Source organism: Pleurodeles waltl, chromosome 4_1 (genome assembly GCF_031143425.1).
Source record: "Pleurodeles waltl isolate 20211129_DDA chromosome 4_1, aPleWal1.hap1.20221129, whole genome shotgun sequence".
Taxonomy (NCBI): Eukaryota; Metazoa; Chordata; class Amphibia; order Caudata; family Salamandridae; genus Pleurodeles; species Pleurodeles waltl.
In genome coordinates, this window is record NC_090442.1 from 840,060,768 (window position 1) to 840,083,861 (window position 23,094).

The 23,094-nt window shown below is 43.4% G+C and overlaps 1 protein-coding gene across 2 annotated transcripts in view; it reads left to right on the top strand.

The window, feature by feature from the left end:
* Window positions 1-19,808, top strand: part of LOC138288215 (lysozyme C-like) — a 145,044-nt gene extending 125,236 nt beyond the window's left edge. For both annotated transcript variants that reach the window (XM_069229594.1, XM_069229596.1), the window contains one exon: window positions 19,410-19,808. In XM_069229594.1, coding sequence (XP_069085695.1) covers window positions 19,410-19,476 — 67 coding nt within the window. In that variant the 3' untranslated portion in view covers window positions 19,477-19,808. The remainder of the gene's footprint in view (window positions 1-19,409) is intronic.
* Window positions 19,809-23,094: the final 3,286 nt, after the last annotated feature.

Below are 23,094 nucleotides of genomic sequence, written 5' to 3' on the forward strand. Positions count from 1 at the left end.
AGTACCCTCTGCGCCTGCGAACTGTTGATCCACTGGCGGAGTCTCCTCTGGTTCTGCCGGGAGAAAACATTGGCTGACGCAACCTTGATTATGGGACCAGCAGGGAATAGAGGTCATTAGAGCGGATGATCCAACATTATTTTTTCCTATTCCGGGCCATCAAGTCTGGTGACCCCGAACAGGAAAAGATTAAAATGATCCCCACACTCTGACTTTCTGGGTGTCACAGCTATTGTTTTTTTTGTTTTTCAAAAACAAGCTCTTTCTTTGGAAGTCTGTTATAAATAAAATGGTTGAGGGGATGCATTAAACATGGCGGCAGCTCAGCAAAGTAACAGTGCCTTAACAAGAGCTGCCATGCAGCAGCTCATCCTCAGACACAGAGTTCTCTGTGGGACAGGGGAGATTTCTAAATATGGTGTTCGCTCATCTGCCAGGATGGCAGACGTCACAGTCAAGACAACGGGCTGCCGACTAAACACTAAATAATGCTGGTGGTGGCCGGCATTACACAAGCAAGGATTCACTAAAAGGTCAAAGATAATATGTCAAGGGAAATCTCTCTTCTTAGGACAAATCTGATCGACAAATAGCTTCATAGTATGGGAAGTTTTCCAAAGAATACCCCTTTCTTTACAAATGGCGTCCTGTCACCAGGAAGCACTTCACAAAACAATTGAACAAATTAATTAAAGTTTTACAGTTAAAGAGAACCGAGCATCATAAACACCAAATGTCTTATCCACAATTCTTCTTGCCCGACCTGCTCAGATCAGTAAAAGCAGTGCATTTTTGCATGCACAAATTCACACAGGGAAACTTGTGCGTGTTTAATTTGTATGCCACACATAAGTTTTGTAGAATGCACTACACCTGATTCGGTATAGGGTTTCTCCTCGCGCTCTTAATTAGCCTCAGTATGGATTCCTCCTTTTCGAACCTTGTGCTTATAATCAGTGGCGGCCCGTCCTTCAGGTCGGAGGGGCCACGCCCCCCCCCCACCTTTTGCCCCTCATGAAGAGTGTCTGTCAGGCTGAACAATGGTCAGCCTGACAGACACTCTCCATGTTCAGCTCAGGCAGCCAGGAGCAGACATGCGCGATTTGCGCAGACTCCTGGCTGCCTGAGCTGAACTTTGCTGGGCTGAGGATGTCTCAGCTCCTATGGGCGTGACCTCCTCGTCTCAGCAAAGGTGCCTCGAGGCCCTCCCCTGGGTGATGAGGAAAGCGTCACCAATTGACACTCTCCCTGGGCGCTTCAGGTTTAAGCCCTGAAGTGCCCTTGGCGAGTGTCAATCAGTGATACTTCGTCACAGAGTGGGGTTGGGTCAGCAGTCTCACTGACCCCATCCCACTCTGTGACGAGGCTGGGACTGCTGCCTTCCCTCATTGGCTGACCTAAGGTCAGCCAATGAGGGAAGGCAGCAATCCCAAACCTCCTGAGACCTGGAGGCTGAAGGTAAGTGTGTGTGTGTATGTGTGTGTGTGTGATGTTTTAAATTGAATGTTTGGTGCGCACATGCAAGTTTGTGTGGTTTGAGTGTTAATGGATGTGCGTGCGTGTGTGAAAGAATGAGTGTGTGCGATCTTTTAAAATGAATGTTTGGTGCGTGAATGCATGTTTGAATGGTATGAGTATTGTTAATGGATGTGCGTGCGTGTCTGTGTGTGAAAGAATGAGTGTGTGTGTGTGTGTGTGTGTGTGTGTCCCGCCCGCCCCCCTCCCTTCTAAAGCTGCCGGCCGCCACTGCTTATAATGAAAAATACAGATTGCGTCTCAACTCATGTTCATTCGTAATACTTGCTTTATTGTTATTGTTCCATAAACAACTCTTTCCATGTATTATATCATTCCTTTAGAAGTTTCATAAATATAAACATCAGTACAGAAGAAAAACATAAGAAGAAAAAGAAACATCCTCAATGTTTACGCATTGTACAAATACATTTTGCCCACATGTGGATTTTACATTTGGGGGGATGCCAGGAAAGTGGCAGGAGGAGATACCGGCACATCTCTCATTCACCATGAATTTGTCCTGAACACCTTCCATTCATCCATGTGCAGCCTTGGCCTGATGCAGGGCCGGTAGTAATCCCATACTATTTGATCTCAAAACAGATAACAGGTAGCTTGCAGTGTTTTCTTCTAAATAAATACAGGGGGTATTCCATACACACATTTCTACACAATGCACAAGATATGAAAAGTAATCCTTTTAGAAACTGATATGTAGTGAAGTGTCTCAAGCCCTAATGAGATACTGCGTTGTCTGTTCTAGCACTGGTAGACCTTTGGGTAGCCACGCGCTCTACAAGAACTCTATAAGCACTCTAGACTGGTAAACCTACTGATGTTCAGAACTAAGGGCCAGATGTATCAAACATTTTTGCGATAGTTGGGCCGTTTGCAATCGCAAAAATGCATTTTGGGTATGTATCAAGTCCAATTTGAGATTTGGTAAGTTGTTACCGAATTGCAAATTGGGTTTATGACTATGGGCCTGATTACAACTTTGGAGGAAGGTGTTAATCCGTCCCAAATGTGACGGATATACCACCAGCCGTATTACGAGTCCATTATATCCTATGGAACTCGTATTACGGCTGGTGGTATATCCTTCACATTTGGGACGGATTGACACCTCCTCCAAAGTTGTAATCAGGCCCTATATACTGATTCAGTATTCGGAATGGGTGTGTCAAGGGTGTCCTTTGCTAATACCAAATCGCAGACGTATGTAGGAATGTTTTGTGACCCAAATGCGGTCGCAAAACATTCGCATTTTACTGCCTATTGGAAGTCGGTAGTAACCCATTCGCAAACGGAAAGGGGTCCTCAAGGGACCCATTCCCCTTTGTGGATGCATGCGAAAAACATTTTTTAAGAGCAGGCAGTGGTTTTCATTTTTCTTTTTTAAACACATTCCATTTCCCTTTAAGGAAAACAGGCTGCATTAAAAAAAAAAATTTGCTTTATTGAAAAGCAACCAAAGGCATGGTGGTCTGCTGAGCCCAGCAGTCCACCATCCCTGTGACTGTAGCCATTTGCAATGAGTCACAAATTGCGACCTACCTAATGAATATTAATGAGGTAGGTCCATTTGCGAGCCCTTGTGAATCACTATATGAAACTCCTGGAGTTTCATACATTCCAATAGCGATTACTTAATTGCGATTCGCAATTTGGTAATCGCTATTGGTAATAATTATACATCTGTCCCTAAATGAGTGCCCACATTCTGCACCAGTTGTAACCAAGCAATCTGAGATTTTGGGGCAACCCAAATCAGTGCATTTGCATAATCCAGTTTAGTCCTGATTAAGGCCCCTAAAATTGTTTGAAGATAGGTATGAGTACAAAATACACCACATGAAATGCAGCCGGCTGATCAAGAAGTATTAGGAAGGAAAGCTCTTCTTTATCTGGTCCCATGTTGAGGCTGAAAACCTGACCGGTAATTGTCCAACTGTTGGTGCTGTTTCAAATGTTTCTGAAGCTAGAATGCTACAATATTCTGCACATTTTTAAAAATCTAGGCAACCTGCTATTCGTCAATGATTCTGAAGGTTTTCTGAGTCAAGTGAAACTTTTCTGTAACTTGTTTTCATTGATTCAAAGAATGTTGGTTAACAAAAAGTAGTTAAATTACATTGCAAATATAAGTATGTACATCTCCCATAAAACTTTAACCTTCTTCGACCCCTTCGCTAACAAAACCCTTCCCTCCTTCGCCCATCCCACCCCCATTACAGATAACTCTGAGTAAAACAATGATCCATCATGCATCTGTGAAGCCCTCAGATGAAACAGACTCAGATGCAGTTCAGTCAAAGAATCTGAGCACCCTAAGTCTCAGAGGAGCTGGGAAACTCTGTGGTTTCTCATGTCATGTATTTAAATACTGGAATCCTCATTGTTAGAAAACAGTTTTTTGTCCTTCCTATCAACCAACCTATCCAATGCAACAGTTTCCTACCATTTCAATAACCACATAAACAAGGTGGGCCTGATATTTTCTTTCAGTTCCTAGCTTTCATCATTCAGGCAGTAAACAGCAGTTGAAACAATATAAACCATTTGTGCTTCCCTGTTTCTTCCCACTCCAACAATTCCATTGCCAAAATGCCCATGGAGGGACTTTTGGTAAAATGAACCATTGTAGATTTAATAATAGCAAAAACCTCTTAAGTTTTGTTTTAATAACAGTGGAGAATGCAGTGTTTTTTCAGCCATTGAGGAACCATACCTTGCTACGCTGGGCTATGTTTGAAATAGGAATGGCTGTTAAAGCATCATATTTGTAACATGAAGACTTTTTTATCAGCATGACTTTGATTTCCACAATTTAAACGTTTCTTAAAGTGAAGTGTTTCAATGGTCCCTTCTAGCTCCCTCTCCTTTACAAGAGTATGAGAGCACCATTACATCTTGAGTCATTGCTATAGAACTGTGGGTACCTTGAATATTAATGAAAGAGTAGGTTGAGGCACTAGGTAGCATAGATTATTAAAGGTTTGTACTAGGTGAAAGAGTTATTTGGGCTGGTTCTTTATCTACTATATCTTGTTATTTAAATAAGTACCCTTTCTAAAATACAAAATAGCTTTCCTGTGCTTCTGCAAAACTGTATTAAGGTTACTGAAGTCCTCTTCCAGCTACGATTTTCTCAACTGAAATACTAGACTCCATTGGTGCTTACTAGTGCCAAGAATGGGAAAGCAACAACGCATTTGTTTTATATTCTGGTTTCTCTAACTTAAGCAGGGCAACTCAATTACGAATTGCAGAAGAGACTTCATAGACTATGTACATAATCTCTCCTAACTGATCCGTGCACTATTCGCGTATCTAATATATGTTTTGTTGATACTCCATGCTCTCTTTCCCACCTCATTATGTGTATTATTAGTCATGTAGGGGAGCTTGATGAGGAAGTTCCCAATAAAAGGATCAGACAACCCCACAGGATAAATTACCATCTCAATGACCTCACACTACCCACAGAAGAAGATCTAAATGATGACCTTCATGATATGAGAGAGTTTGTAGCTAGGATAATGCTATGTGCCTCAACAATATATGATAGTGCTTTGGATGTATGTATAGTCAGAGGTAGGTTGCCATACATTATAACCAGTCACAATTGTAAGTAGTCTAGCACCAAATAACTGAGAAGCTAGAGTATCCTGAAAAGGTTAGATAAATAGGTCAGGCGCCTGGAAATATGTAAACAATAAGTATTTGACTTGATAGTTCATCCTCATGGTAATGAGCATTCAATCTGCATCTCCCACCAGCTTCAGTGATGAGCATCGGTTGATTGTTAATGACCCATGGTAATGATCCTTGATAGTAACATACTGTTAGCACCCTCTATAAAAAACAGAATTCCTAGAATGTTGCGGGTAATTACTGTTGTTTGCCTGCACTCTATGTTAATTGTGTGTGTGAATAGGAACACATAGCTAATGCTGAGTATGGGCATTAACAAAAGGAATGTTCATTGATAATGTCTTGCTTCTAAATAAAAGTGACTGAAATCCATTACAGAAACATGGATACTATCAGGAAAAGGATGCAAAGGAGAATATGATTTAAACTAGAAACCAAACTGGGGGAAGGGATGGGGCTGGGGCAATATATTTAAAAACCTCACCAAGCATCTTTATCATACATTATTTCCAAGAGTCATTGCCAACTATCATTACTCTGAGAAAACAGCATGGGTCATTTTCCCCTTCTTTTTTCTTCAACCCCTGATTTGCATATGTTTTATATTTCCTTGCCATATCTTTATTTCCTTCCCTTTTATGTCTGGAATTTGAGGGGCTTTAGCTGTCTCACCAGCAAAATATTTTTCCAAAATATTAATATATATTATACACACTCAGAGTGTGTTAGAAATGGGGACTCTATTTGGCAGACGTGCGCACCATGTCCAAGTAGGGATCACAACTCTAGTCAGGGTAGGTGAGATACGCACCCTAAATTAATCTGTGCTCACCCTCTGGTAGCTTGGCACAGATCAGTCAGGCTTAATTTAAGAGGCAATGTGTAAAGTATTTATGCAACACTTAATACAGTAAAACAGTGAAAACACCACACAAGACTATCCACACAAGATTAGAAAAATAGATCTTAATTTAATGAACAAAGTAAGACCAAAATGACAAACATCCAATAAGTAGAAGTTGAGATATGACTTTTTAAAGAATATCTGTAGGGCGATTAAACAAAAATCTGTATTGGCATTTTGAAACAATACACAACTGAGGCTTTACTCATAATAGTGCACTCAAACAGTGTTGCATAGTGTATAACCCTAAATTTAACATGTAAGTTATGGACAAAACTGCAGCACTGGAATATTACTGCTAAAAGCATCCTGCCCTACTTGGGGCTTTTTGGGGGGTGGGGCATATTCAGTCTATTGGCAGAGGGGGGTAGATTGGGACCAAACTAGTATATGGGGGGCAGGGCCAGGCAGGGTAAGGCCATGGACATCCACATGCACACCACTCTGGGAGGCTGGACCTGCCACACCACATTCACATGATCCCGACCGCCCATCATCTGCTAAGGCTCTGCTTGTGTCAACCTATCCAGTTAGGGCACTGGGGAGGGGGTGAAGGAGAGGGGAAGTGGTAGAGGGGGCAGGAAGGGGGTCTTAGTGTTATCCTGTCCCATCAGGTAATCTCCTGTCTCAAGCACATCCACGGCCTCAGCAGACCCATCATGCAATCTTAAGGGATGCTTGAAAGCCTAAAGTGTCAACAGGGGCTATGTGGTCAAGCTAGCCTGGAGTAAATTCAAAAGTTCAGGCTGACTGCAATGGAGCATGGGCTGGCTACAGGGACCAAACTTGTCCAACTGAAAGAGTACCTTGTATGGAGGGCTGTGTCAATGATCTGATGCGAGGAGCAGGAGAGGCGATGCAAAGACGATGTGTAGGTTCCAATCCGTGCACTCAGGAATGCATCATTGTTGAGTCGCACAGTCGTTGATGCGATGTCCTCGAGGTGCGGCATCAAACCCTTTGCGATAAAGGGGATACGTCATCGCTGAGCCGCACAGCTGGCTATGCGAAGCTGATGCACCGGGCCTATGGTAATGCATCGATCCTGAGATACGCAATCAGTGATGCAAAGTCCTCATCCTCAGCGGTGATGCTTCGCCGTCAAGGAGAGATGCAGCAGTTTCTATTAATGCAGTGATGGCAATGCATGGATTTTCTCATAACACAGCTGCAGAACCCACTTCCAAGGGCACAGGCCTGTACTGGTTTGGCACCTCTTGGCAGGGTAGGACTTACAGATGGAAGAGTCAAGGTGCTGTTGTAGATTTTCAGGGAGTCTTTGATGTCCCCGAGACTGCAGAAGAACAGGAGGCAAGCCATTAAGCCCTTGAAATCAACTGGTTCTGGGGATACAAGAATTCAGATCCAGTTCTTCTCAGTACCAGGCAAGGAGGGCAGCAGGGCAGGCTCAGCAAAGCAGGAGTCCAGCAAGTCTAGCCGAGTCCAGCAGAATCACAGTACTTTCAGCAGCACAGCAGTCCTTCTTCCTGGTAGAATGTCCTCAGGTGCAGAAGTGTACTGATGGGGATGGGTTTGGGGTTCACTACCTATACCCAGTTGTGCCTTTTAAGTGGGGGAGACTTCAAAGAGAGGCCTTTGAAGTGTGCAAAGTCCCTGCTCTTCCTTCCCTGGCTCCAGACACGCTACAGGGGGTTAAGCAGCTCTTTGTGTGGGAAGAGGCACAACCCTACTCAGGTGCAAGTGTCAGTTCCTCCCTCCCATCTAGCTCAGGAAGACCCATCAGCCTGGTGATGGGCCATCAGGATGTCCTCAGTTTCATTTGTGTGTGGCTGTCTAGAGAGAATGCGCAAATCCCAGCTGTCATTTACCCCAGACATGTACTCAGAGGCAGGCAGAAGGCACAGAAAGGGTCAAGTAAGAAAATGCCAACTTTATAAAAGTAGCATTTTCAGACGTACAACTTAAAATCTGACGTGACCATAAGTTGTGATCTTAAATTGTGAGTCCAGAGACTCCAAACTCAAAATATCTATCTTGTCCCAATTAGAAATTACACTTATAAAATGTAATAATATAATCCTAATGTTAACCTATGAGAAAGATAGGCCTTGCAGTAGTGAAAAATAAGTTTAAGAGTTTTTCACTACTTGGACATGTAAGACCTAAAGGTAGATGTCCGACCTTTTAAATACACTGCACCCTGCCCTTGGGGCTGTTCAGGACCTATCTTACAGGTGACATATATGTATTAAAAAGCAAGGTTTGGGCCTGGCAAGTGGGTTAACTTGCAAGGTGGACACAGCTGTTTAAAACTGCACACACAGGGTCAGCAATGACAGGCCTGCGTCCTGTTTAAAGGGCTGCTGTAGTGGGTGGCGCAATCAGTGCTGCAGGCTCACTAGTAGCATTTCATTTACAGGCCCTGGGCACATGTAGTGCACTTTACTAGGGACTTACAAGTAAATTAAATATACTGGTTGTTACCATATTTTAGGACAAGAGCATATGCACTTTAGCATTAGTCAGCAGTGGTAAAGTGCCCAGAATCCTAAAGGCAGCAAAAATGAAGCAAGCAAAACAGGAGCTCAGAAGGCAAAAAGTCTAGGGGAAACCACACCAAGGATGCCAGGTCTAACAGAGTGACATTTGCTTAAAGGGCTTCAACCATCGTTGAAGCCCGTTAAATTGTCAATCACATTTTGAGACTCCCCACAACAGGATTGGGCATATGGGGCAGTGGGTCAGCCCACTTTACCCCGTGGCTCCCTTCACTCTGAGGGGCTATAAAAAGTGTCTGCACCTTGTTCACTTCTGCCTAAAAATAATTTCTTTCTCTTCATGATTAAACTGCTGTTAAGAGTGCTTTATATTTTAATTTGTATATTAACTTTAAATACCAGCTATTTATTAAGCCTGCACTTTGGATGCCCATTCAGATGGTGATTTATTATATGTCTCATTTTTAAAGTTATACCATGTTTAAGTAACGTTTTAGTTGTCTTCAATTTGAGTACTTGATTATGAGGTGTTTTATTCATGCCTCTTTTACTAATAACAATAATGATAAAATCAACGGCACAACTGCACGGCTGATTTAAAAATATCACTAGTAAAATAGCCATATTAGTGATCTTTTTTCATTTTACATTTTAATGCAAACATGTGGCAGCCAACTAAGTTGTATTTTGTTCTTTTTGTGGCATATGCTTGCAATGAAAAAGAAAAAAATAACTATTGCACATCTTGCAAAGGCCAGAGCTTTTGACTTTGCCAATGCTTGTTAAACGTTTGGTGTTAATTTTTGGTTAGCAAACCTTGGCAATGGCCCTGAGCAACAAATCTTTGTTAATTCTTGGTAATAAGCTTAATTATGCTCCTGAGTACATTTAGGTAAGGTTATAATGACAATTTTTCACACCATATGCAATGGTTAGGACAACTAGATAACTTCATTTTTAGAGTTGTTGTTTTTTATTATAAACTAACTGTAACATAAATGGCCCATCTTCCAACAGATATCTTGTAAAGCTGGACACAACGATGCACTTTCTTCACACCTTCAGCATGATTTATATATAGTCAGCTTGTGTGCAGGTTAAGTGCTCAGATAGGTGTGACAGTGCACCAAAAATTACAACTTTGTGGTGAAGTAATGTGAGGTTCATTGCTTCTGACCATCCTCTGATTCTGCTCTAAGAATGCACACATTTCTTAATTTTCCAATACCAATTCACCAACAATACTCCAGTAATGCACTTTTCTGTAGTAAGTACAACTGTAAGTGTGTGTTATAAATGCATGCAGCACATACATTACACACAAATATCACATTATAGTTGTGCAACTCATGCCTAATGTGCACACAGTCACAATAACACTTTTTCCAGGTAAGTGTCTGATTCAACCTGAACAAAACCGTTATGAATCCCCCTCAAAATTTACAACCGTATTGCTAACCACCTCAGATGATACTTTTCTTGCTGATCTATAGATAATTGAATATTTGAAGAAGGCAAGGCCTCAAGCCAATGTGCTTTGCCCACTTTGTTTCGTGTTTTAGAGGAAAGCCTTAGCTATGGTACTGCAAACGAAGGGCAGTGTTCACTGCTACTGTTTTAGAGCCACTTTTTCGTCGCTTATACATTTTGGGGGATTCAGTGACTGTGTTTCACTTGCACAATATGGAGTGTGGGCCAGTGGATAACACTGACATTTTAGTTTCTTTTTGCTTGCTATTCATATTTTTGGTGTAAATTTATTAACTAGATTGTATTCCTCCTAAACTACAGAAATTGATATGGCCTTCTTAAAATATTTAAATTTTAACTGCAATATTCTTTTGATGTTGGTGTTAACACACCACCTTCCTTGGAGAAGGGCTTTTCACTTCTGAGAAGCAACCAATGGCAAGTTTGAGATTCCTCTCACAATTCTGCTTCTTTTGTTAGGAATTATGTTGTTTTCACTTTGAGTAAGCTTGGCCTTTTCATATTAAGGATGAAGCTTCTCACCCCCAAAGCTTAGCAATCATGTGTTCCACACTGTGGTAGATAGGGCCTGTTGTACAAAGGCCTTTTGAATTTCTTAACGGGCCAAATCACAATTTCAGCATGTTAAGAGATGCCCAGATGTGGTTCCCTTGCTCACTGTGCCACTGGATTCAAGCTAGCCTGGCTGATGAAGGGTGATACCCTGAAACCGGTTCCAGGATGCTTGTTTCCAGTCCAGAGAGCACCTGGCCTGACAGTACGAGCTGTACTGTTCCCAGGGGGAACAGGGTCAAGACTGATTTGCATATGACTGGGTCCAAACCGGGGTGGCATGGTGAGCAAAAGAGCGACGGATTAAACCCAGATCTGTGACTGGGGGTGGGTGTTTGAAAAGTTTGAACACGCCGTCCATCATCCTTTTGTGTTACTAAAGTTGCCCTAAGTGGGAAGGGTATGCCCAGGCGTGGGTCAGTTGCTTGCTGCGGCACTGGATTCAAGCTACCCTGGCTGATGAACGATGATTTAAAAAAAAAATCTGTTTATTAAACATTGTGCGTAAACATCAACACAATACACTATTAAAGCATTCAAGATTTTACAATCCGTCTACATACTTTTATACTCTAGTACGGTGCTATTGCATTGTGTTGTGTTGAAATATAACTTAAAACTGTGTAACTGGTGGTTAGAGTCACAACTGAATACCAACATGCGCGTACCAATTTCGGAAGTAGGTATGGGCTACGTCAATCGGAGGGGTGGGTGGAAAGGGGAAGGGAGGGTATGTATCATCTCTGGCTTCAATGCTCACCACATAGATGTCCCAGATTTCGTCACCACACTGTATCAGGCCCTTCTGTTGTAATTGGCGTAGTGTTTGCGTCTCAGCCTGCGAGTGACTAAGCAAGTCGCGAAGCCAGGCGGACTGTCGGGGAGCGTGCGGAGCCTTCCAGTGCATGGCAATCAGGCTTTTAAAAACTGCGAATGCTAAGTCTATAAATCTATGTGGGTGTTTGCTATCCTTGGCTCGGTGGCGTATGCTGAGTAAGCAGGATTCAGGTGTGGGAGTGAGAGTATGGTTCGCAATATCTGCTGTGATGTTAGTGATTTGTTGCCAAGCCGTATTAGTGGAGTGGCAGTTCCAGACCATATGGTAAAAGTCAGCCACTGGAGTGGCATATCTAGGGTACACTGGGTTTGTGTTCGGATATATCCGTTGTATGCGAGCCGGAGATAAGTATGAGTGGTGGACATAAATAAATTGGGTGTACTCCAATCTAGTGTTGCGGGACACTGTCTTAACCAGTGTGAGGGCTGCGTCCCAGGCTTTTTGAGATAATGGCGTAGAGAGGACGGCGTCCCAACGGGCTTTTGCACGTATCAGTTCCGGGCAGGCCTCTGTTAGTAGTCCTTTATATAATTTGGTTCTGATGCTTTTTGTTTCTCTTATAGAAAGAATTGCTGTGAGCAGATGGGACTCACGTGGTTCATTATTGCCGGTGCCCCATAGGTTAATAAGTAGACTTTTGGTGGCATTGTATGTCAAGAAGGCTCCTGATTGCATGATCCCTGCCGCTACAAGTTCCTCAAAGGTGCGCATTGTATAATTTGAGTAGAAATCCCCTGCGTTCAATGTGTGTACGACTCGCGTATCATGGTGTTGTGAGAGAGCTTGGGCCCCCGGTAATTGAGTTAGCGGCAATAGAGGGGAGTAAGGAGATGAGGGGGACTTGCCTTGAACGTATCTGTCCCAACAAAATCTCGCAGCTTCTAGCAGAATGGATTTTAACGGCGGGTGGGGAGGGTCAGCCAACAACGAAGTTAGAATCGTTAGAGGTGCAGTGTATGAGTGCAGCGCTTCACTTTCTGGGGATAGAGGTGCACTAAGCCATGTAGTGAGCCAGAACAACTGTACGGCAGCATAGTACAGTTCGAAGTTTGGCATGCCCAATCCTCCCACCTCCTGTGGGTATTGTGTTATAGATAGCGCCACTCAGCGTCTGTCCCTACCCCAGAGCAGGTCCGTCAACAGAGAGTGCAGCCCATGGAAGAACGAGCGAGGCAGGGACAGCGGGAGGGCTGTAAAGTAGTATAGAAATCTGGGTAGGATGAGCATCTTGGCTATCTCTACCCGACCCATAGGGGATAAGGGGAGCGAGCACCAAAATGGCAACAAACCGCGGGTGGATCTCAGCACTCTGTCGAGATTGCCCTCTTTTAGGTCGGCTGTGGAGTGATTAATTTGTATGCCTAGGTATTTGAAAGTTGTGTGTGACCATGCTAATTGATATTGCGTCAATGCTAGGTGAGATTTGCTTGTCACTGGAGTAAGTGGGAAGATGCATGACTTTGACCAGTTTATGCGCAATCCGGAGGCTAGCGCGAATTAATTCAGTAATGACATTACCCCTGCCATGGAAGTGGAATGGTTGCACAGGTAAATTAGGGCATCGTCTGCATATAAGGATATAGTGTGATATGAGTTAAATTCTGAGATGCCCCATATGCGTGCGTTGCTACGTAATTTGATTGCTAATGGTTCCATGGCTATTGCGAATAATAAGGGGGATAGTGGGCAACCTTGCCTAGTGCCTCTGTCTATAGGAAATGCTTCAGATATAATTTGACCCGTTTTGACACGGGCTATAGGTTTAGAGTACAACGTTTTGATCCAGCTGGAGAAGCCGTGTCCAAAGCCCATTGCTTCAAACGTGCGCATGAGGAAGTCCCAGCTCAGCGTATCAAACGCTTTTTCTATATCTAGGGAAAGGGCCACTGCTTCTGCCTCCGTAACGTGATTCATAATGTGAATTAGTCTTCTAATATTTAAAAAGGTGCTCCTTCCCGGGATGAATCCTGACTGGTTGGAATGTATCAGATTTGGTAGGAAGGGAAGTAACCTATTAGCCAGTATTTTCCCTAACAATTTACAGTCTGTGTTTAATAGGGAAAGTGTTCTATACGATTTCACGTCTAGGGGGTCAGCCCTGGTTTTGGGAGAACGACTATCAGGGCTTCGCGCATGGAATCAGGGAGTTGTAGCTTATTTCGTGCTTCATTGAATACCTCTAATAGTGGTTGTAGGAGGAGAGCAGCATGGGAGCCAAAATACTCTACCGGCAAGCCATCTGATCCTGGGGTTTTACTGCGAGCCATTTGTGATAGGGCTAGGCGGAGTTCTTCTATAGTAATGGGACCATCTTTAGTATCTATATTGTCGATGATGTGTTGATTTAGGGGAACCACCAACAGAATTTCAGCTAATTGCTGTTCAGTTGGCTGGGGAGGAGGTGTATATAGAGCACAATAGCATGCAAAGAAGGCCTCATTTATTTCTACCTGGGTGTTGATGATGTTACCCAAATTCAAATGTATCTCGCCTATGGGGGAGGATTGTGTTGGTTGGCGAATCAACCATGCTAACAGTCTGCCTGACCTCTCTCCCTCAGCATGTTGTTTCGTCATGTAGTGTCTATAGTCATGTTTGCTTAACCTAGAGTCTGCCTCTCTGTAGTTAGCTCTGAGCGAGTTGAGTGCAGCTAATGTAGACTCATTCCGGGAGGCTTCAACCTCAGCTTTGCGGAGCTTGGTCTCTAGTGCCTGCAGTTCTCTGGTTAGTGTCTTCCTAACCCCCACTGTGGCTGCAAGGCAGTGTCCGCCTATTACAACTTTGTGGGCATCCCATTCAGTAGCATGAGTTGATGTTGTGTTTTTGTTCAGGGAAAAATAGTCAGCTAGACACTTGGCTAGTTCCGCGTGAAAGGGAGGTTCAGTGAGGGCTTCTGTTTGCAGCCGCCAAGTTGGTATGCAAGTGTGGGTGCTGCCCCAATCTAAAGTTATATAAAGCGGGTTATGATCGGAGATAGAGCGGGCTAGGTACTCGGATGCATTTACTTTTGGAGTTACGAATACGGATGTAAAGAGCATGTCCATCCTGGTATACAATCTGTGTACAGGGGAATAGAAGGAATATAAACGGTTAGTGAGGTGTCCCAATCTCCAAACGTCTCTCAAGCCATTGTTGGAGACCCACTTAGACAGATCCGTAGATGCATGGGTAGACGGAGCAGTGTTGAGCGGGGAAATGAGCGGTCTATTTGAGTGTTTAAGATGCAATTAAAGTCCCCTCTCCATATGCAATCCACCATAGGGTCGCTAAGATTGCCAGTGGTAAGTGTACTCAGAAAGTCACGTTGATTTGTATTCGGGACATATAGCGCTATCAGTGCTAGAGGAGAGCCATCTAGGTCGCCTTCTAATATCACGTATCTACCGTTTGGGTCGATTTGCGTTCGAGACATGGCGTATGGGACCCCTGGAGCGATCCAAATCACCACCCCACGAGCAAATGTTGAAGAGGTGGTGCCATATAGTTGCCCTTTCCATTTTGATCTTGTACTTTCCAGTGTGGATTGAGATAGATGTGTCTCTTGCATTAGGGCTATGTGTACCTGATGTCTCCTAAGAATAGTGTAAATCGGATGCCTCTTACGCATTGCTGCCATGCCTCTAATATTCCATGTAAGTATCTTATATTTTGGGGTATATTGTTGAGTTTGTAAGGTCATGGAGGTTTTTTAGGTTTGGCTGGGTGACGGTGATGTGTGCCATCCCCCCCTCTTGTGTTGATGATGTGCCCATTGCCCTCCGGGGTTAGCCAGATCACGTCTCTTTTATTGGTAAGCATGGTTTTGTTGGTATGGCAAGTTTACATGGTTTAATATGAACGTGGTCCCTGCTGAACAGTGTGGGATTAGACCAATGAATGAAGAAGTAAACAATAACTATATATAACTTCAACTGAGGTTGTGGCAAGGCTAGAATAAGTTCTGGTAGTTGCCAACGTGAAGGAACAGTCCATATGGAGTGGGGGGTGCTGGCGAATATTGGTTCCAAGACATTGGGTTGCCTGGCCCGAGTTGCACTTGCTGTGGGACTTGCCATCCAAGACCATGATTGACTAAAATGTTATGTTAAGGGACTCGTGGCTTCACCTCACAGGCCCCAGACAACTGAACCAAGCAGGTCGTGGCATAGTGGGTTGAGCACAGCGCCAGGCACTCGGGGGGTTAGTTCTTAGTTGTTTAACAAATGTCGTCTGCCGTGCGTGGAGTAAAAGTAGGGCCTTGATCAGAATCCGCCGAATCTGAGTTTACTTCGCGGTCTAGTTCCCCTTCGGTTTGAGTGGACAGGGTTGTCGGTGAAGTGTTGACAAAGCGGGTCGTAGCCTGCAGGAGGAGAGAACGTTCAGTACAAGATTGTTCGAGTGTCAGTTTGCCGCTGTGTTTTTTACTTTGCCTATGTCGAGTTGTGGGAGAGGACCATTGTTCCATGGGGTTATTGGTGACCACAGGGTCGGCCAGGCCTTTAGCATGTAGCCAGGTCCAAGCGTCTTCTGGTGTAGTGAAGAAGAGTGTACGTGTGTCGTCTTGCACATGTAGTCTGGACGGGAACAGCAGTGCGTACTTGATGTTATGTTCATGAAGACGTTCCTTAACCTGGTAGAAGGAGCTACGTTTCTTTTGCACCTGCCCTGTGTAATCTGGATAAGATGTAATCTCGGCATTTTCAAATCTTATGGGCCCTAATTTACGGGATAGTTGTAGGATAAGGTCCCTGTCACGATAGTTCAGGAGTCTTGCTATCAGCGGTCGGGGTTGCACCCCCGGCGGGGGGGGGCTGCCCGGGACCCTGTGGGCACGCTCGATTGAGAAGAACTTCGGGATATTATCTTTGAGAATTGTGTCTGCGAGCCATTGTTCCACAAACAGTTCCGTGCAAGGGCCCTCTGCACGCTCAGGGAACCCAACTAGTTGGATGTTATTACGTCGTGATCTTCCCTCTGCGTCCTCTGCCCTGCGTTTTAAGTCTTCGATTTCAGTTGTTAGATGAGACACCTGTGCTTGAAGGTTTTTCACATTCTAAGGGAGGGATACGTTGTCTTTTTCCAGTTTCTTCACCCTGTCAGCCAACGCATGTTGGTCTGCACGCAGTACGTTGAATTCTTCTGCCACTGAGCCAATTCTGGCTTCCAGGGTGGACTTAGTGTCAAGGATAGCTTGTAAAATCTTTTCGAACTGTGTTGTGTGTGTTTGCAAGGTTAGCTCCATCTTCTGCAGAGCTAGTTGCGTGGCACATTGGGCCTCTGAAGAAGGGGTGGCGCTGATATCCATATTGCCCGGGGGTGCAGGTGGGGTTTTCGGTTTACCCATTTAGTGTCCACAGCACTGGGGGGGCAACTAGTAGTATAAGCACGATTAGGCCATTAATGTCTTGCAGAGGGTGGGGTTACCACCTTACCTTTCCGGTGCCAGGCGTAGAAGTTAGTGCTAGTGAGGCATGTTATTTGATACCCAGTGTTTGGTGCTGTATTTTAGCGCTGCGCAGTGTGCTCACCTTATCTACGGATATCGTGTGCCAGTGCTATGACACACTGTGATGACAAACCCAGTGCCAGGGCGGCGATGTGTCCAGGATGTGAGGAGTACTCTGTGTAGGCAGTGGGCGCACCAACCCAGTGCCTCAGCATGCCTTGTATACAGTGGTTTGTCGGTGCAGAAGCGGGTCAGCGATGAGATAGACGCCCCTTTGGGGGCCAGCGATAGTTACTCTCGCGACCCAGTTCCGCTGCTGTTCACTACACATGGGCAGGCTCCAAAAGGGGGAGGGATAGCTGTCTGCTGCCACACAGCGACTCGTCCGTGTCGCCGAAGGGTGTGCAGCCCCCTGCAGCCTTGTGTAGGCGCTTGGGGCCCTGCCAGGGGTCTCCAACTTGGTTACTCCGGTCGGTGCAGGCGCGTTGGTGGCCTCATCACAGCAGCGCGCAGGCCACTCGTCGAGTCTTGGGGGGCCTCAGCCTGTACAGGCCCAGCTCAGCACAGGTGTGATATTCCAGCGCCGCGGGGGCCTCATCCACCCTTACCGGAGCTTACCGGGCAAAAAAAAAAAAAAAGGGGAGGCGGTGTCCAGCCGAAGAGAAAGTAACATGGGCCCCAAGCCGGGTTCAGCGCTACGCTGGAGCCACAGTCTCGGGGGGGCGCACTTGAGTGCTTCAACGCAGCGCAGCCTCCGGGGCGCGGGTCCGATTGATCCCCAGCGCCTCTTAGCTCCCCGCAGCCCAGGGCCGGGGGGGTGGAGCCGGCCCGCAGCCTTGAGTGGCGCGCTCACCAGTTGCAGTCGCGGGTGGCGGTTTAGCAGGCCGCGAGTCCCTCATCGGTGTGCAGTTCTAGTGGCAAGGCACACTCCTTCAGCCAGGAGAGGTATCTGCAGCAAGAACACAATCATTTTAGACAACCATACATGAATGCTTTACAGTCAGCCTGAAAGTGTGAGATCTTAATGAAACATACCAAACAGGAATTACTAGAAGAAATTCGAGTGAAGGGCCCTTGAGCACTGACCCCTTTGCTGAATCCTGAGCTTATATATTTTACCCCTCTGCTCAGAATATACTGAAATCTTTATCTTCCTTGCTGCTGTGTTACTTCACGCAACTAGTCCTTTTTCTTTAGCCAAGGCGTTCTTATTCAAACTCAAATTGCTAGGGTGTCCTTGAAGAAAACGGGGATACCAAAACTAGAAGTGCCCAGTTAGTGCACTAACCTCAGGTCTGTGTAGCGGGCTGGAATAGATGGACCTTAAACAACAGCAAAAAATGGTTGTAGTCAAGGCAATGGGGGCACAGTGGCACCAGCTGATCAATCAGGTTCCAGGGTTCAAAATAGTTCAAAGTTGTCTCGAAGAGACGGAGTTCCCGAGAATGGTTGATGACTCCAACTTTCAGGTGAAGATATCCAGGTTATTGGAACAAATAAACAACAAGCAAGCATACTAGGAAAGCTTGAGGTCAGCAGGAAACAGCGCTTTTAACTAAAAAGCACCACTTGTTTGTTCAAACAAAAATTCTGAGTATTTGCACTGCGGATCTTGTAACATTGCACTCCAACTAAAGTGCATAGCTTACCTAAATATAGTGCATAGCATAGTGTATGGCACCTGCCCAACTAGAAAACAGTGAAAAGTGCACAGAAGAGTACATGGCACCTGCCCAACTAGAAAAAGGTGAAGCACGAGTATTAGAGTACAAGGCACCTGCCCAACCAGAAAACATTGAACAAAGCACAGCAGAGTACATAGCACGTGCCCAAATAGAAAACAGTGACAACAATAGGGAACAGACAGCACAGGCAAACCAGGGTATGACACGATATTTCTCTGATTTGCATAAATGTATTTGTTGAAGAAGAGGAATACAGTAAGTAGAACAGTGCGGGAAATCATGACTCACTGAGTTCATCCAAGAACTCTGCATCAGCACACGGTGTGTAATGAGGTGTTTTACCAGTTTGTTTTATTCAAAAAATCTTTTAAATGGGGAATTCCTACAGTAATAAAGCCCCACTTTTTCACATCGCATCCACTACATAATAATTCCACTTTTTCTAGGAATTTATTTGCCCAACCTACATTTGGCCATCCATGACTCTTTCCCAGGCTACTGGCAACAACAATGAACCAGCCTGCACGTTCACTTTCAAATTAGATAGGGATCTAATGATGATGCGTATAACCAGCTCCATCACCAACAATTGTATGAGTAGCTAGCTCATCCCAGGCATATGAAAGAGTTGAGAATAAGTACTTGGTAGGAGAAAGGAGGCAGGCAGCATTGTTTTATTTTTAGTTTGTCTGTGAATTGTCCTGTACATCATTACAATGTGCCCCATTTTTAAAATAAGTGTTTAATTTGCCCTCTCATTGGCTCTTGAGGTATTCATAGAATTTATTAATTCAGTACAGCGATATTTCTTTATGTGCTATTTCTTCTCTGTTTTTTTCCATGTGATTGAGTCTAACCAGACATATTTTTTGTCCTACAGGGTTGCATGGAATACGTATTGCAAAGAAAAAGATCTCTCTGAATGGATCAAAGGCTGTGAACTATAAATTGCTGGATATTAATCACAAGCGTTTGTTACAAGAAACAACAAAATGATAATCATTCTGCTATGCATCATTCCTTAAACCATTTTTAAGAATACCCACTTGAACTATTTTTCTGGATGCTTATTTTCATCCTCTTAAGCGATGACAATAATGCAGATTTGATACTATGTGCAGATCATTAGCAGGCGCTGTGGTTGCATTTACAATGCTCTATATGTTGGCTTTGCGTATGTGTCCTGTGTTGGCTGGACTTGATTCTGTTATTCTCTTTCATTTATATTGCAATATATTTCTGTCCTGCATCACTGCAAATAATAAAGTTTTCAAGCACACTTTTAAATTGGTAAATGTCTGTTTATCTAACGTGAGGACAGTAACACAGAGAAATGATTTAAATGTTTTCCTTTTTTTGTGGCCCAGTGAGATCAAGGCATTTTCCATCTTGTCAAACCTGTAGGACAGCTTAGAAATACCGGCCTTCTTCAGTGAATTGAAACTAAGCCCATCCTATGTAGAAACAAGATTGAACTATACGCATTTTCTGGTGTCTAGATAAAAATGTTATACTCAGATGAGGTATAAGATTTAAAATATTTTACTAACACCTATGCTGCAATATTGTTTTCACACGTTACACTGCACTGATGTGCACAGAAACCAGCCATCTTTGGAATAATTTTACTTGTTAGAAATGCCTTGAAGTTGAAGTGTCTGGAGTGGGTTGTAAAGGTTTCAACCCATCACTGATTTGCCAACCATGGAAGGAACGAGGCTTACAGTCTGGCACTATCCAGACCAGCTCTACCACATACACAAATAACTCTAGGGAGGTTGTAAAACCGTTGGTGGACGTTTATTGCCTTGAGCCTCAAAACACAAGAGCGAACTCAACTCTTTCCAGGGGTTTCCATCTCACTTTGTGTCCATGTGTGATATTAGCTCTCCAGGAGACCATGCGAAGACAGCTGATATTGTTTGAGACACTATCACAGTGTGTGAGTTGGAACATCTAGTGCATGAATGATTTCTGCAGTACTGCATCGGCCTACAGGATTTTTGGCACACCTTATTCTCATTCAGTCATTCCTGCCCCCACACTGCATTGCAGGCTTGGAGCAGAAATGTGATTAACACGGATATGTGTTGTTGCCTCACAGCCCTCCCTGCCTAAAGCACCAACAGGAGCAGCATCATGGTTTAAATAAAGGACCCTATCACCAGCAATAAATGCAGATGAATACGTGTTTTTACAGGTGTGTGAATACCGAATGGTACATAAAATGTGGTGCAAACAGAGGGTGACACGAACTAGAGTTTGGGGAGTGATTGTTGGACACCGTGATACTAAGAGCCATGGATCAATTCTCTGTCATTTTACCCACTTTCCTATTTGTGAATCATGCACTCTTTACATTTGGAAGGAGACAATTATTCAATACACTAAAAGCGTGACCCCTCACCTTTTGTGGGGAACCGCCTGGACTAGTACTGGCAAAGCCAAATAAATTCACACTAGTAGGGAGGTGAGCTTTGTTGCATTCGGAAATAATATTGGGAAACTCAACTTCAGGTAGGCAGTGACTAAGAAAGGGATTGTTGGAATTACACCTTCAATGAGACATATCACTGCCTTGGTATGAGAAGCTGTTAAGTTCCTACATTGCCGAAGTAGGAGAACACTTGACAGCAAATAGGGCTCAGTGAGCACAACCTTGCCTCCCTTTAGGAAGACCAGCCTAAGCAAAAGGCAATCCTAATGGAAAATACATCTAGGTATTTATCAAGCTAACCAAACACATATTCAGGAAGAAATAAAGAATTTACAATGCCCACATGTTTTAATAAAATATACAACTTTAATAAGAAAAATGACAAAAAAATGAAGGGTTCAAAAGACTGAGAAAACTGAAGATTTCACTACCACGTCTGAAAGGTAAAAATGGGCACACTGAAATACAATGGAAAATCAATAATTATGACAAATATTCTAAGGGACCTCAAAGGAGCTGTCTTGGACCACCACTCCCATCAGAGCCAACTGTCTTTTTCACATAGAGGAGCAGTAGAATATTCACACGCGATCTGAACAAATGCACACAGAAATGTCTTTACAAAAGAGTAAGTTTTGCATCAATGAATTTTATACTTTTAATATATGGGGTAACATGCGCCTATAGTCTTATTTACATATGGAGTAGGATTAGACGCCTGAATGCCATCAAACGTTTTAATGGACACTATAAAAAATCCATATATTTTGCTGAACACCATTTGTCTGCTACAGGTTTTTAAAATGTGCATAATTAGTAATAAAATGTATTGATTAATTAAAATGTATTATATAATATCACAGTAAAATATAAATCACTTCTAAAAATGAAAGGTCAAAAATACCATAATGTGAATGTGAGAGCTGTCTCAATTACTACATATACTGAAATATGCACATTACTTAAGCCCCTGGATTCACTTTTTTTCTTGTCCAAAATTAGCTTAATATATTTTCGATTTACTGAATAGACGTTCAGGAGATTCTTATTATGTTTAAAACTAAACAAAAGAAAACATAAATATATCACCTAAAAACTGTATAAAAGAAGACATTTATGCTGTAATCTAGCAATCAATATGTCCATATATATATTCAGATGAACTACAAGTTGTCAGCTATGCCCTATGAAAAAATACTTTATTGGCTTGTTGATATTTCTCGGCACATATGATTTAAACTAGGGCTTTGGTACGTTTTCCTCTCATTAATCAAGTTTAGGCAAAGGTATGTGTGTAAAAGTGTTGTATTCATTTGCCTGTGTCCCCTTTATGCAATATTGTGTTTGATGCTCCAAACGTAGTACAATAGTTTATTCTACCTTTAAAGAAGGTCGACTCCATGTAGTCTTGGTCCCTTTATAGCAGGGAAGTTACAGGCTAACCAGCCTTAGTATATGGTGAGAGAGCGTAGCTTATATAATCTATATTAACATGAAATGTTTATGAACTAATATGTGATAATGCCGCATAGAAATTGCATTAATACATTTTGCTTAAACGTGCACATGAAATGTGACCATGGGGAGTGGCCGCCAATGTATATGGGAACTAATAGAAATGACTAATGTTGATAAAAATTATATTAAAGTGTGGTTTTGTACTAATTACTAATGATTAGGTTATTACAATAATGCTAAATGAATCTTGTAGGCCTTAAGTTAGCATGAGCCGAAGCTAAGCTGCCTCTTTTTCCTAACGTGCAGTGTTCTGACTCGCAAAAGGACATGACCTCTTGTTTTTCTCCAAACTAGAAGCTGAATGTAACCATAGTGGACCCGTTCTCATGAAAATTCACATTGCTTGTAGAAAATATTAGAAAAAAAGCAACAGTGTAAATTAGTGTAATGTACAAGGCCGTTTAAACCGGTGAAGACAATGGAGCTACTGACCAAAAGATGTGCAAAGAATTACAGAAGGATGAAATCATACCGGACGTGCTACCGCCGAAGATGTCAATTACATGGACCAATAAAATGTCTGTAAAATAAGATGGGGTGAAAAATTAATGACATAACCCGTTTTCTAATAGGGTAAAGATAGTGGGGTAAAACCGTAAGCCAATGAAAT